Source organism: Centruroides sculpturatus, unplaced genomic scaffold, assembly GCF_000671375.1.
Source record: "Centruroides sculpturatus isolate CEXI.00-Female unplaced genomic scaffold, Cexi_2.0 scaffold773, whole genome shotgun sequence".
NCBI lineage: Eukaryota > Metazoa > Arthropoda > Arachnida > Scorpiones > Buthidae > Centruroides > Centruroides sculpturatus.
The window spans coordinates 184,718-199,681 of record NW_019384998.1 but is presented as its reverse complement, the minus strand read 5'-3'; the positions used below and the strand labels follow the sequence as shown (position 1 = coordinate 199,681).

Sequence of the window (14,964 nt, the reverse complement as noted above, 5' to 3'; positions counted from 1 at the left end):
TATTATTATTATTGAATTTTATAGTGAGACCTTGAATTCAATTACTTAGTTCTGTCATGTTTATACTTAAACTTAAAGTCTGCTATTATTAGTAAGATTATTGAATCTGTTCTTTTTGACACATATCTTTCATTTTTCTTTCCTCTATACAAAATGACATTAAAATTCTGAAAAATATTGTAGTAATTTGTTCTTATTATCAATAATTAAAAAGCAATGAATAATTCAATAGCACAACCATTTTAAAATAATTTTCTAATTCAATACTTAAATTATTGTTAAGAATTAAAATAATGTATAGAACATTATAAATTTAAAAGTTTCATTTATTATAAATTACTTTCAATTTTATAAATTAAAAAATTAAATTATGAAACTGTCTAGTCTATTCCCAAAAAAACATATCTTCACTTCTGAACCATAACTGATTTATAAATCAATAAATCTATCTTAGGATTATTTTTAAAACCTTAATTGACTTTCCATTACATATAAAACAAAAGTCAGAAAACTACCAGAATTTCAATCCAAACAAAATTAACTTCAAATGCTAAATGAAAAATTAATTTCAAATGCTAAGTGTCATCATATTATACATCCAATATTGTACAATAAAATTATTAATTGTATAAAAACTAAAATTTATAAATTAAATTTTTTTATATTATATTAAAAAATTACTTCTTACTATTTTTACAACTATTCAAAAAAATATACCCTGATAAATAAGGATTTACAAAACTGAGATTAAACAAAATACACATTTGCAAAAGACCAAGTTAAAAAACTATACATGTTTGTGTTAAAACACTATAACACCCATATACAATATATCTGACCAAATTATATCTATATTTATTAAACTGAAAGTAATGATGCACCCTCTATTATTTTATACCATCTGGTGTTGATGGTTATGCCATCTGATATATTTACAATTTTATCTTTAGAATATTTTTTAATTTCTACATGCTCTTTAAATTTACATTTATAAATATCCTTTTCAATGTGCAATATTTTAATTTTATTCCTATTAATTTAACAGTTATTAACAATTGAGTGTTTATACCATGGCAATTGAGTATACCTGAGGCATATTGCCACTTCATGCTCTTTGACTCTTTTCTAGTATGCAGCATGTTTCTCCAATGTAGAATTTTGGCTAATACAACTACATTCTAATTTATACACTGTACCTTCTTTTTCAAGATTGTTTTTATGAATCATGTTGTTATTATTTTTAAGTTTATTATATACATTTTGTGATATTTTGTTTGTCAAAGATGGGAGGTTTTGTTACATTTTTCAAATATGTTCTTTATATGTTGAAAAGAATGATATCTTTTATCTTGTTATAAAAATATATATATATACTTTCTTATTTAAAGGTAAATCAATTAAATAAGATCATACTTAGATTATTAAAGATGTATGGTTTTTAATATACATTTTTCCTTTTAAGGTACTATTTTTATAAGTGCTATGTAACAAGTACTATGTTTGATATTTTTCCACTTGATTTATACTCCATGTCTTGAAATTTGTGTACCAGAGGTTTAGTTTTTTGTATTCTCTCATTAGTAAGTAATCATGCAATTTACATTATGCAATATGTTATGATTTGTTATAATATTATGTCATGATTTATTGTAATGTTTTTTAAACAGCAGTGAAGAGGGGCTAAAATGCTATATTAGCCTGAAATGTATTTCATTGGTGCACAAGAATAGTGACACAATTCAAAAAAATAGTTCTTCCAGAACAGCCATTTAAAAGTTTCTTTATTTCTGCAAGGCTTTGTCATAATATTGAATTTTTAAAATTTTCAATCTTTTTTGGAAATAACGATTTGAAAAATTAAAAAATCCAAGATTGTGACAAAGCCTTGCAGAAATAAAGAAACTTTTAAATGGCTGTTCTGGAAGAACTATTTTTTTGAGTTGTGTCACTATTCTTGTGCACCAACGATTTGTTGTAAGTGTTTTAAATATGCCACAATAAAATCATCTGTCATTTAACTAGGACTGTTTGCTGTGAGAAAAATCAATCTATAATGATTAAAGTGATTAGTAGATAGCAATATTAATACAGCATCCCTACAAATAGAAAATAAATGTATTAAAAATAAAATTATTATTAAGTAAATTTGTTTCCATATAATTTTTGATTTTATATCTCTAAAATATTTTAATAACACCTTTCACATGTAAATTCATTATTTTTAACTTATGAATTAAAAAAATAACTTTAATAATTTCAAACAGAATTATAAAAATTATTAACCGTGATGGCAGAGAAGCTAAAGCAGAATCTAATATGTCAGTTGTTTTATCTGTGGCTTGAGGTAGTGCTTTGACTAGATCAGCAATATTTGTTTCATCTGGTACAGGTTCTTCATCTGACTCTACATTTTTTTCCTCTTTAGAAGCTTCATTTCTCTTTTCTTGTGCTTCCTGTAATATATGTATGTATCATTATTTAAATGTAACAAAATTCTAACTGAACAGATATACTATAAAAAGAATTTAAAATCTAACTGAAATAAACATTTCATTTAAATAAAATTGAGTGTTAAATAAGAAAAAAATAACATTTATGTCATCCAAAGATGGCTTATAAAAAAACTGAAAATATTAATTTCAGTTAAATAATTATTGAGTACCAAAATTGTTTAGGTATCACATATACAATAAAATCCATTATTGCAATCATGGATAGAGTTATTTGTTATCAAAATTATCATGTCCTAAAATGAACAAGTTAAATACATATAAAACATGCTTATTGTAATCACAATCCTGTTACAGTTATCATTATCTTCATGTAAACAGGTATTTTTAAGCTGTCATTTCATGCGATCAACCTCAAAAGATGACTGATAAGGATTATCATCATTGTCGTAAATTATCAGCCATTTGTTGAGGCTGATCATTCAGTTATCAGTCTTAACCAGTGCTTTAAACATTTTAATTATTATTTGCTTACAGTATTTGCAAGTAATTTAAATTGCTTTCATTTCCTTAATTATATTCTAACTGTTCTTAAAAAAAATATTGCATAAAAACAGCAGGTCAACAAAATTTTTGAAAAATGTATATGTCCTTTTAATATCAAAGTGGATAAAACCAGAAATTGTATTAATTGTCATCATATTTACTTATCTCACTTAACATTAACAATCAGTTATCATTACCAGTAGAGGTAAGTCCAAAATGATTACAATAAGTAGATTCTACTACATTAGCTTTTAAATTATATTATTATTAATTATGTCATATTGTTAGGAAATTCCTGAAAACAGACACACACATTGACACACTTGTTTAATTTTTATCTTGTTTGGTTGCTATGCCTTGACTCTGGTCTGGCATAGTACACAGTGTCAACCGAGTATAACCTATTAAACTCAACATAATAATAATTAAAAGTAAACTTTTACACAGAATGAATTCAACATAATTTTATTTAATATCACAATCAACCAAAAAAAAATTAAACATTAATACTAAGTTATTATGTTTTATTTCTGATAAAATATCTAATCAAATTATGACATAATATATTGTTACATTAATTAGACCTTTACTCTGGTCTGGCATAGTACACAGTGTCAACCGAGTATAACCTATTAAACTCAACATAATAATAATTAAAAGTAAACTTTTACACAGAATGAATTCAACATAATTTTATTTAATATCACAATCAACCAAAAAAAAATTAAACATTAATACTAAGTTATTATGTTTTATTTCTGATAAAATATCTAATCAAATTATGACATAATATATTGTTACATTAATTAGACCTTTATTAAATCTAATTAAGATGAGAATTTAAAAAATTATCATCAATAAATAAAAATTTTGAAAGCATTTTGTTTTTAAATTCTACATAGGTTATTTTTATGCATATTTCATAGAATAAATGTTTGTATATATGAAAGAATAAGCATAAAAAAACTGTATTTAAACTTACATTGATTAAATTTTAAAAATTATTACAATATAATAATCATCTTTTTTGATAAATGTATTATTCGAAAGCATTCATAAAATTTAAATTCAACTTTTTAATAATAAAATGATAGTATATTTTATGAAATTTTGAAAAAAAATTTTTTTTGAAATAATTCTTTTGTTCTAAATGTTAATATCTTAAATATATTATAATCAATACATTTTTGAATAAATTTAAAAAATAAAAATTTTAAGAAGCACAATTTGTAAAACAGGAGTCTTCTATAACACCATCTGAAACTAATGTTTATTTCAATATGTTCGATATAAAATTTTATGAACTACGCTAAACATCTGTTAATCAATTAATATTCAGGTGTGTCTTCAACACACTACCATTATGTAAAATTAAATGTTTACAAAATAAAATATGAATTAAATACATATATATATTTTTTATTTATGACGTTTTATTAAATTTTTTAATATTTTCTACAAAACCATACACATTAAAACATCCAGAAATCATCCACTATATCAGTATGCAGAATTAAAATTATGTGAATGTGTAATTTTGATACAGTATAAGCTCTTATGATTTGACTTAAAAATATCCAGTATTCCTATTCAGTACACAATAAACTTTGAATGATCAAATATAAAATAATTTATAATGAATTAAACCAATTGTGAAAATAACTTTTGAAATAAAAAAAATTTTGAAAATACTGTTTTCTTATTAACGATTATTTATGAATAAGAAGCCCAACTAAATTAAGTTATGCTATCTACTTTACATTATTTATAAATTATAAAACATACCACAGTTTTCCACATGATAAGTTTATAAATAAATTAACATGTTTAGCATATTTGAAAATATCCTCACTTATTAATAAACAAAATCCAAATTTAAATTATATTATATTTCTAAAATATAAATAATATAGTAGTTTAAAAAACTGTAATATAATCTCATATCTAAATATTTTATAAGAGTACAAACTATTCCAGGAATTTGTAACAATTTTACAATTTATAGGCAAAGTAATATTAATAGCAGTTAAAAAAGTATTATACAGTAGAGCGTCGTTTATCCGAAAGTCGGTTATCCGAAACGTCAATTATCTGAAAGAATTCCAGTCGCCAAATTTAAATTTTTGTTAGTGCTGTGGCACTGCAATCTTTGGCTATGTCTTGGGCTACTCAAATATTTTACGTTTTTGATATTAAATTAACTTCTGAAGTATAATTTTTTATTGTTTTTATATTTTTCAATATATTTATTTTGTTTGTACAAAATAAAGAAATAATTTTTAACGATACAATAGCCACAATTATTATTTTAAAAAGTTTACGTTAGGCTTAACATCGACGAAAATTCAACGTGAAGCGACACGCGACGGAGAAAAATTTCAACACAGGATAGGTTAATATATTTTTTCGTACATAATCAGTTATCCAAAAAATAACTTATCCGAACAACCCCAGTACCCAACTGATTCAGATAAATGATGCTCTACTGTAATTTGAATTAAATAATATAATTAGAAAATGTTTACAGAAAAAGAAATAATGAAGCCCTACAAAAATAGAAGTTATATGAATAAGATAAAATCTCTCAAGAAGCCATATAAATTCAGTTAATTCTTATTTACAATTCTTCAAAACATTTCCTCATAAGATTGTAATTAATATTAAAAAATATCATCAATTTAATAAGTAGTCAGAAATTTATAACTCAACTACAAATTTATTCAATAAATATAAAGTTTAATCAAATATTAAATAGAATGAAATACAATTAAACTAATAACATAAATTCAAAATACAAATTTGAGGGGAAAAAGTATCACTAAAACATATTATTAAAACTTACAATCAAATTATTTCATTCTGTAATGAGTTCTGTACATATTCAGTTTTGCTAGATTTAATCAATTACTTTATTGAATTCAAGACCATATTCATACAATTAATTTTACAGTTAAAAAATAAATTAATGATAAAAACTGCATAACATGACAGTTTCTATCTTAAACCTTAATCTTTGGATTAAATAAATTCTGATTACTCTTGCTATCACTAGAATATCAATATAATATCATTTAATTATTAAATAAATTAAAATAAATCTGACTCAGTAATTTTTAGACATCTTTAGAACAAAAACCTATACATTTTTTCATGGTATAAAGGTTCTATACCATTGCTTTGATTTAAAAGGAACTTTGTAATTGATTATTTTTGCCTGTATTCTAGGATAAATGGTTAAAAAATCTCAATCTAAAACTGTAAAAATGTCCTTATAAACTATAGAAGAAATATTAAATTGTATATGTTATATAATTTTGTATTTTATAAGTATGATATGCAAAATGTTATAATATGATAAATTATTACTATAGTTTTTACTTAACTAAATAGATAAAAAGTATTAATATGTTTGGTTTTTGACAAATATGAATTACTAAGACAAAAACATATCACAATTGAAATCTACTTTATGAGATATGATACTATAATTACTTCTGTGTTGAAATTTCTGAACTATAATCTAAACAATTTGTTTCAATTTGTTTTTCAATTTAAATATATTAAAATAATATTTCAAGGGAAAATATTTAATGTTATCATTATAGTTTCAACTCATTAAAAACTTTAAATGAAAAATAATTAAATAAATTTTTATTTAGTTTTAATTTATTTATTCACAAATGTATAATTTATTTACAAACTTTAGTAATGCTATATAGCATTAGATTATTGCTCCCCAACAAAATATATCCCACAAAAACAAGGATAAAGGAAATTATTTTCATACAAAATATTTTTTATAAAATAAATAAATATTTTATATATACGTATACATTTTAAATTTACAATCTTTTCATAAAATAAAAACAATTATTTAAATTAATACCTTATTTCTATAAATAGATGATTAGAATAAAATTTAGGAATTTAGTACAATAAAGTTTTTAAAGATTAGCATACAAAATTATTGTTTTGAACAACAAAATTAAATTTATCCAAATTTTCAGAATTTTTTTCTCTTAAGAAAAGTCAGCAAAATCCAAAATCATTCATCACTTTAAAAAACTTACATTTTGAATACTGTCAATTAGAAAATGGAACAACAATTTTATGTTATTCTATTAAAAAAAATAAATATCAAGCTTTATAAAATCAAGTAATTCAAACCTTCACAAATAAAAAAATTATATGAATTATGAATCCTACATCAACTTTTATTAAACAATATAAATATAAAAAAATTGAATTAAAATCAATGAATCCAACAATACATATTTCAAAAATATATGGCTTTATTTCATGTTCAGAAGGATTTAAACATCTAAAATATTTCAATTCCAAAAATACCTAAGATCAGACAATATTCAATTTCTTGCTTAAGATTATTAACAAAATTACAATTATTATAGATTAATTCGAATTTGTTAATATCAAAATTTAAATTTAAAATATAGATTTGAACTTTTGAACCATAAAAAGTTTAATTACTGCATTTAAATGTTATTTGAATTTTGCATTATAACTGAGTAGTTCTATGGAAGATACTTAAGTTAAATTTGATGTTTTCAGTTCTCAAAAAACTGATATTTTTCCATAAAGTTTATAATGAAGTAAGTAAAGTTTAAATGTTAAATTTGTTTGAGTAAAGTGCATATCTATATCCATAAAACCTATTTGAATCACACAATAAAACACAACTGAAAAAATTCTATGGAAAATGCACTTAGATATCTTATTCCATAGAATTCCTCAATTATTATTTAAGTTTTATTTTTGTTCTCTTATTATATAAACTTGATTTGCAAAAAAGCAATTTATTCAAATTTTTTGTGATAAAAATAAATATGCAGATTATGAAAATAATATTTCTAAATATGATCAGTAAAATGTTAATCTAATCAAATTTTCTAAAATAATGTGGATCATGATTTATTGCATATTTCTTAAAATAAATTCTGACCTAAATAAATCATGTCTAAAATAACATTTATCATTTTGATATAAGATTGTTATTAATTATTATAATTAAATTCATTTTTTAAAATTGAAAATCATCATTTATATTCAAGAAGTATTTTATCAAAAAATATAAAATAAGCATGCGACTTTATTAAAATTGCTGATGAGTATTATAAACCACTTTTAGATTAGTAAATGATTATAAAGATTTCAATCATTAAATGATAAAAATAAAACATTTTTCTAGTTATTAAATTAATTTTGTTCATTATGCTGGAGTGAAAGACAATTATTATTATAGATTTAATCACTCCATTGATTGATTAGATCTATAATAATAATTTTGGCACAAGTAAATACTATTAATAGTAAAAAAACATCTATTATTAGATTTGTATATTAAAAATGTAAACTGATTAAAATAATACATAAAACAATATTTTATAATGTTTGTCAAAGAATTTTAAAGGTTTTATTTGCAACTCCAGATCACATCATTAACACAAAACTTATTTTTTTTTTTTTTTTAAGATTCGAAATATCCAANGGTGCATCTTCGAGAGAAAAATCTCCCTCCCTGAATTTTGAAACCATTTCTGGCATGTTCGATCAGTAACTACATCCTCCCCACATACAGCACATATCTTTTTATTGAGTTTTTGTTGCATTTTTTCCTTTTCGGAAATAACAGAGCATGAGATGTCGCAAATGCACCTTCTTATCTTCCATTTTAATGTTTTTTTTTTTTTTCCTTAAAAGATAACAAAATTTTAAAAAATAGCTGTAATTAAACTTACATAAATATGCAAATATTTGTAATGTCAACCTAAACAAGTTAAAACTTGATAAGCATGACAGAGGTGCCACAGACGAGCAATTATGTAAATACAGTACCTGAATGAACTTTCGGTTCAACCCAATACATTACATTATACATTAATTAAATATAATATAAATTAAAACAAAAAAACATAAACCTTCTTGAAAGAATTTGTTTTCAAAGAACTGCTATTCTTTGATGTGCTTTGTTAACTGCTTCTGACATAAAATAATTAATCATGCTATGGAACAGTACATTGTTCCAAAACATTCCTTTTTCCTAAGTTGGAAATAACTTGCATCTTGTAGTTCATAACTTATAACTCATGCCTCATAAGTTTTACTATATTTATATTTATATAAATTTTACCGATATTTTCAAAACACAATAAATAATAAAAAAATATCTGCTAAAGTGTATTCTTGCTAAGTATGAAAAAATTTTTATGTTTCTGTCATGGGGATGATGGAAGCCCAGCTAACTGTCTCCCACTTCACTATTCCCAATTGACTGTCATCCAGTTGTCATGTACCCTTGTAAACAGCTGTTGTCACTTAACATAGATGTGTGATATAATTATAACAGTGGTGAAATTTAATACATTATTGGTAATTTGAGATTGACATTGTATTTTTTGTTCAGAAGCTTATTTTACACTTTGAATGCAAAAATGCATTCAAAGTGTATACACTGTGTAAGAAGCTTGAATTTTGAAGTGTCATTTGAACTCTAAAGCAAATTTTTATCAAATTTGGCATTCAAAGTACAGAGTATCTGTATAAAGTACAATGTAATAATAATAAAATTTCATTAAAAATATTTTTAGTTAATGAAATAAAAGTTGATAATGTAAACTTTTTTAATTTTGTTAAAATTCATTTTGCAAACTTAAATATAATCTTTTTTCCAAATAATGAAATAACTTTGGCCAAGAGCAAACATTTATATTAGATTATTTTTCTTCATCAATATCATTATGTTATTTGTATAAGCAGATTCTCCAAAAGGGAGGCCCAAAATGATCTTTGCACAGACAGCTTTCCATTCTCTCAGGATATGATTAAAATGGTACCAGTTGCCAAGTCTGCATCAAATGTCTTTGGCCTATAATTTACATGATAACTGTTGCTGAGTTGGTGGCCTATTTGTCAGAAAAACATTTTGTGTCCTTAGCTTTAACCTAACAATTTAATTTTGGGACATTTATATGATCATGTAATATCATAAACTGGATAACTGTAAACACTAGCACACTAAACCATAAAATTCCAGGGGGAGAGACATAGGACCAAGTTATTGAATTATTTTGCTATGTTTCAAACTTCATAATACAGTAGAGAATCAATTATACTCCAGATCACATCATTAACACAAAACTTATTTTTTTTTTTTTTTTATAGATTCGAAATATCCAAAAAAACAGCAAAAATCCTTCACCATAGCAACTAAACAACAACAACAAATCTTTCCAATGTTAATGTATAGTTAAAAGTTTAAATATATTACTGGTAATCAAAATATATTTCTATTTTATAAATCTTTCTCATATATTATATATTATTAACATATTATTATTAATATATTTTAAATGAAGTAATAATTAAAAGTACTTTTTTTTTTTTTTTTTTGTGCCTTAATTTTTGTGATCTTTCAATTCCATTTTAACAACTGATTGATTCCAATTTAAAGAATCCACTCGAAATAAATATTAAATAAACCATATAACTTGTTTTTAAAGACTTCAGCATTAAAATGCTTAAAAATAATAAAATATTTAGAAATTCATGAAATCCCTACATTAAATTCATTCTGATTAAAAATGCAAAGAACAAATAAACATTAATACATCTATCATTTAATATCATAAAATAAATAAGTATGCATAGGATATATATAGTAATAATAATTATTAAATAAATATAATTACACTAAAATTACATTAAAATACAAATACAGGTAACCCCCATATAACACAGGAGTTACGTTCCAAAAAATTGCCATGTTATGCGAATTCATGTTATACAAAACAAAGAACTAGTGCGAAAAGGGAAGTGAGGTTCCAAAAATTAAAAAACATGCTGTTAAATCCTTATTTAAATCATATTTATTATTCATTTTTTTTCATAGGCAAAATACTTATTTATTATTTAAGTAAATATTTTACTAAAGGATTATTCATCCTATATGATGATCTCAGCATGAGCATCAACTGGTAACAGTTTTTAGGTGCGTTCGCTCTGCAATGGGAGTGTGCTGCTGTTTGTAGGAATTTAGGAACGACGGTGAAAGAAAGATGGCAGCGCCCACACTATCAATAGTATCATGATAAAGGAATCTATAATTCTAAAATGAGCTTTTAGAGGCAAAAGAAGGATCCCAATTGTAAAATTTAACCATTAAATGGATTATTTGTTGAAAGAGCATTCAAAGTGACCATGAAAACAATTAGAATGTTACATAGACGTATAAAAGAACGCACCCTTTATTACATTTCATGTTGTACAAGGGTTTTACCCAATTCCTGAACCGTGTTAAGAGTGAACCCGTGTTATACAGGGATGTTCCCAATTCTCAAACCGTGTTAGAATGAATCCATGCTATAGAAGTGCCATGTTATACNTAAATGGATTATTTGTTGAAAGAGCATTCAAAGTGACCATGAAAACAATTAGAATGTTACATAGACGTATAAAAGAACGCACCCTTTATTACATTTCATGTTGTACAAGGGTTTTACCCAATTCCTGAACCGTGTTAAGAGTGAACCCGTGTTATACATGGATGTTCCCAATTCTCAAACCATGTTAGAATGAATCCATGCTATAGAAGTGCCATGTTATACAAGGGTTACCTGTATAATAATAAGAATTATTAAATAAATATAATTACACTAAAATTACATTAAAATACAAATAATCTGTGATATATCATTTTTTAATAGAATATATAATTATTCAGTTAATTTAATAACAGAAAGTATAGATTAAAATATGAAAAATAACTAAAATTAAAACAATCGAAAGTTTTATGTGAGTCAAGTGTTACAATGACTTTCCAAATAATTTTTTAAAAACTGAAAATAAAATTATTTCTCTTATTGAATTTATCTAAGTTTTAGTTAAGACAATCTCTTTTAATCCAAATACTTCTATTGTTATTAAAGCTTAGACAGACACTTTTGAAAAGCATCTGAACATATTGACAAAAATGACAAACAGTAAAAATGTATTTATTATTATTTAATATGTACTAGCTATCTGTCTTTCTAAACATCTTTCAGATAATTTATTTTAAAATTCTTGATTTAATGTAACATAATCCTATTTTAGTATAATATTTAAAATTTTTCAGACGTAACAACTTATTTGTGATTTCAACTGTTGACAGAACACCAAAACCGAATTTAATTTGAATAAAATTTAAAATGTAAATGAGCAATTATTTATTGTGACATCATCACAATGCCAGGCTGCAATTTTTAATCATATTTTTAATTAATTTAATTTAAAACATATCTTCTCCAGCTCAAATTAATACTGTAGTGTCTTGCCCCTGTACATCATACTTTTCTGTTAGCAATGGAGTTGTGCCGATCATCTGTCTAATGCCTTTCAGAAGAAAAGTTTTGAATTAAAATGACTTCCAGAAGTTTGTATATAGTTAATCGGGGTCTCCTGTCCCAAAGCTTTCAATATCTGGTCTCAACTTTCATGTATCTAACTCCATTCTTGAGATTGAGGAAGGACAGACAGTTGGACAGACAACAGTGAGAATTTATAGTTCTACATTTTTTTCAAATTGCAGCCTGATAAAATGAAAGAAGAAAATCCAAAGATTTAAATATTTCTGAACATTCACTTATGAAAAGTGTAAGCAAAGAAACCAAAATATTACTATGGTAACATAAATAAACATATTCAAACTGTTAAACTTTCATTTTTTTCATTCTATTTAAATCATTTAACTTGTTTTTCTCTTATCAATTAAAGTTTAAAACTGTTCTCTCTATTAATCTGAATCATTAATACCATGACAAAATTTTATTAATAAAATGGTCACAAGAGATGATACTGTAATACATGGTTTAAAACTCATTTCAAGTAAAAATGATATTCAAAAGTATAGTATAATATTTATTTAACAGTTTAAAATAATAGAGTAAAAAAAAGTATTTCTATATTCTGAAAACACTTTAAAAGTTTGAAAATAAGTATATAATTTAAATAAAAATAAATTTATTTTCATTTTTGAGAGTACAGTACTTTTTAAATTTGGAATTTTTTTTAATATTTATTTTTTATCTATATATTTTTAGTTATATTATTTCATTACAATTTCCAATAACTTTTTTAAAAAATTTATTTATTTATAGATTTTCAATTTTGCTTTAAATTCAGTAACATATTGAAAATGTTGATTTATTTGATAATGTAAAAAGGCCACTGTCATTTATGAAATTATTGAACAAAATCATATACAATGTATTGATATAAAAAATTCTATCATCATCTGAGAAGTAATAATCTTAATTCCTTATAAACTATTAGTAATAAACTTTCAAAATATGATTAAGAAAACAGAAAATTCCAATTCATATTTCATAGATTTCAAAAATTCTACACTACAATTGTAGACAAAAGCTAACATCCAAATATAATTAATACAATCCAATTTGCTTATAGTAAATGATGTATATTATACTGAAGATTTATCAGGTTAAACTTAATTAATACGGCTGTTTACAGTCCAAAGTTTTTAATCCTTAACTTCATCAGTTCAATTATATCCTGAAATATAACTGAACAAATAAAATCAACAGGTTAGTTTTCAAACAAGTGAATACTAGAATACCTATTTTCCTGGCAATATTTAATTGTATAATTACAGTAGACTCTACTTACTTGTAATCATGGATTATGTTATCAAAATTAGCAGATTCCAAAATATACAAGTTAAAATAAATTATAAAAACTTTGCTTATTTTGCTTATTGTAATCAGAATTCAGTTCATGTTATGATGATTAGCTTCAATAAATAGACCATTTTATATTCTCTTTTTTGTACTATTAGCCTCAACAAATGGCTCAGCATGCAACCATTATCAGTTATTGTTGTCAGTCCTTTAACTAGTACTTCAACTAGTTTTCTTCTTTTGTTAACCATAAAATTGCTCATGATGGTCTTCTTCAATATAAACAAAATAATGATATTCAAAATTCTTTTATTCTGCTTCTATTCATTCTGAAGACAATATCATGAGCAACTCTCATATCTTCATCAGAACAAAAGAAAAAATAGTCATAATCTCCCCACATACAAAACAGATCCTATGGATTTAACTAGTTTAACCAGGCTTTAAACAAAATAATAATCATTTAAACTATTTTCTTATAATGCAATAGTTTAATGTGCTTGCATTATGCTAGCTATTATCAAAAGTTGATAGCAAACAAGCAATACTGGATGAATTATATAATAATAAATCTTCAAGTTATACACTTTTTTAATTGTTTTAACATGCCCTTTTAATATCAATTCAATACTGTTTCACACTTTTCCAGCAAGAGGTATATTTAAGATAAATGAACAAACATTTTTGGTTTATTTCATAAACCTGCTTTAAGTTTAGCATTTGAAAATTCATTCTTGACAAAATTTTAAACCATTTTACATATTGACAAGTTTTTATTTTATTTCTATTAAACCTTAAAATACAGTAGAAATTAAATATTAATATAATACTCTAAATATTTTTAACTTAAAACAAAAGCAACATTTGCTCTTGTCTCATTTTATTTCAGTTTAATTTTCTACAATGCATCTTACAACACTAAAAGAATTCTCTATTATTGCAACACTGTACGAGGTCTGTTCAAAAAGTATCGGACCTTTTTTTTTTCCGCGTAAACCAATGATGCGCGAGAGGCCTCCTTCGGTGGAGTTGTGGAGGGGACAGTCGTGCACAGCCCTGAATTTTTTCCCGCCTGCAGGAAGCGTCAGTCGTTGGCAATCGGCCTATGAGTGAGGTCATGTAGCGCGCTCTCGTCGGATTCCACTAAGCTGGAAAATGACTGAACAACGTGAGCAGCGATATTACATCAAATTTTGCCCAAAACCTTGGCGATACCCGAGCGTAAACCATTCGCAAGATTCAGCAGGCTTTCGGGGACGATCCTCGAGGCCAAAAAA

At 24.2% G+C, this 14,964-nt stretch overlaps 1 protein-coding gene across 1 annotated transcript in view; it reads right to left on the bottom strand.

The window, feature by feature from the left end:
• The window catches only part of LOC111633151 (phosphatidate cytidylyltransferase, photoreceptor-specific-like), a 51,277-nt gene that overhangs the window by 20,761 nt on the left and 15,552 nt on the right, over positions 1 to 14,964 (bottom strand). Inside the window, exon 2 of the mRNA XM_023377681.1 lies at positions 2,284 to 2,453. Within this exon, the coding sequence (XP_023233449.1) occupies positions 2,284 to 2,453 (170 nt within the window). The remainder of the gene's footprint in view (positions 1 to 2,283; positions 2,454 to 14,964) is intronic.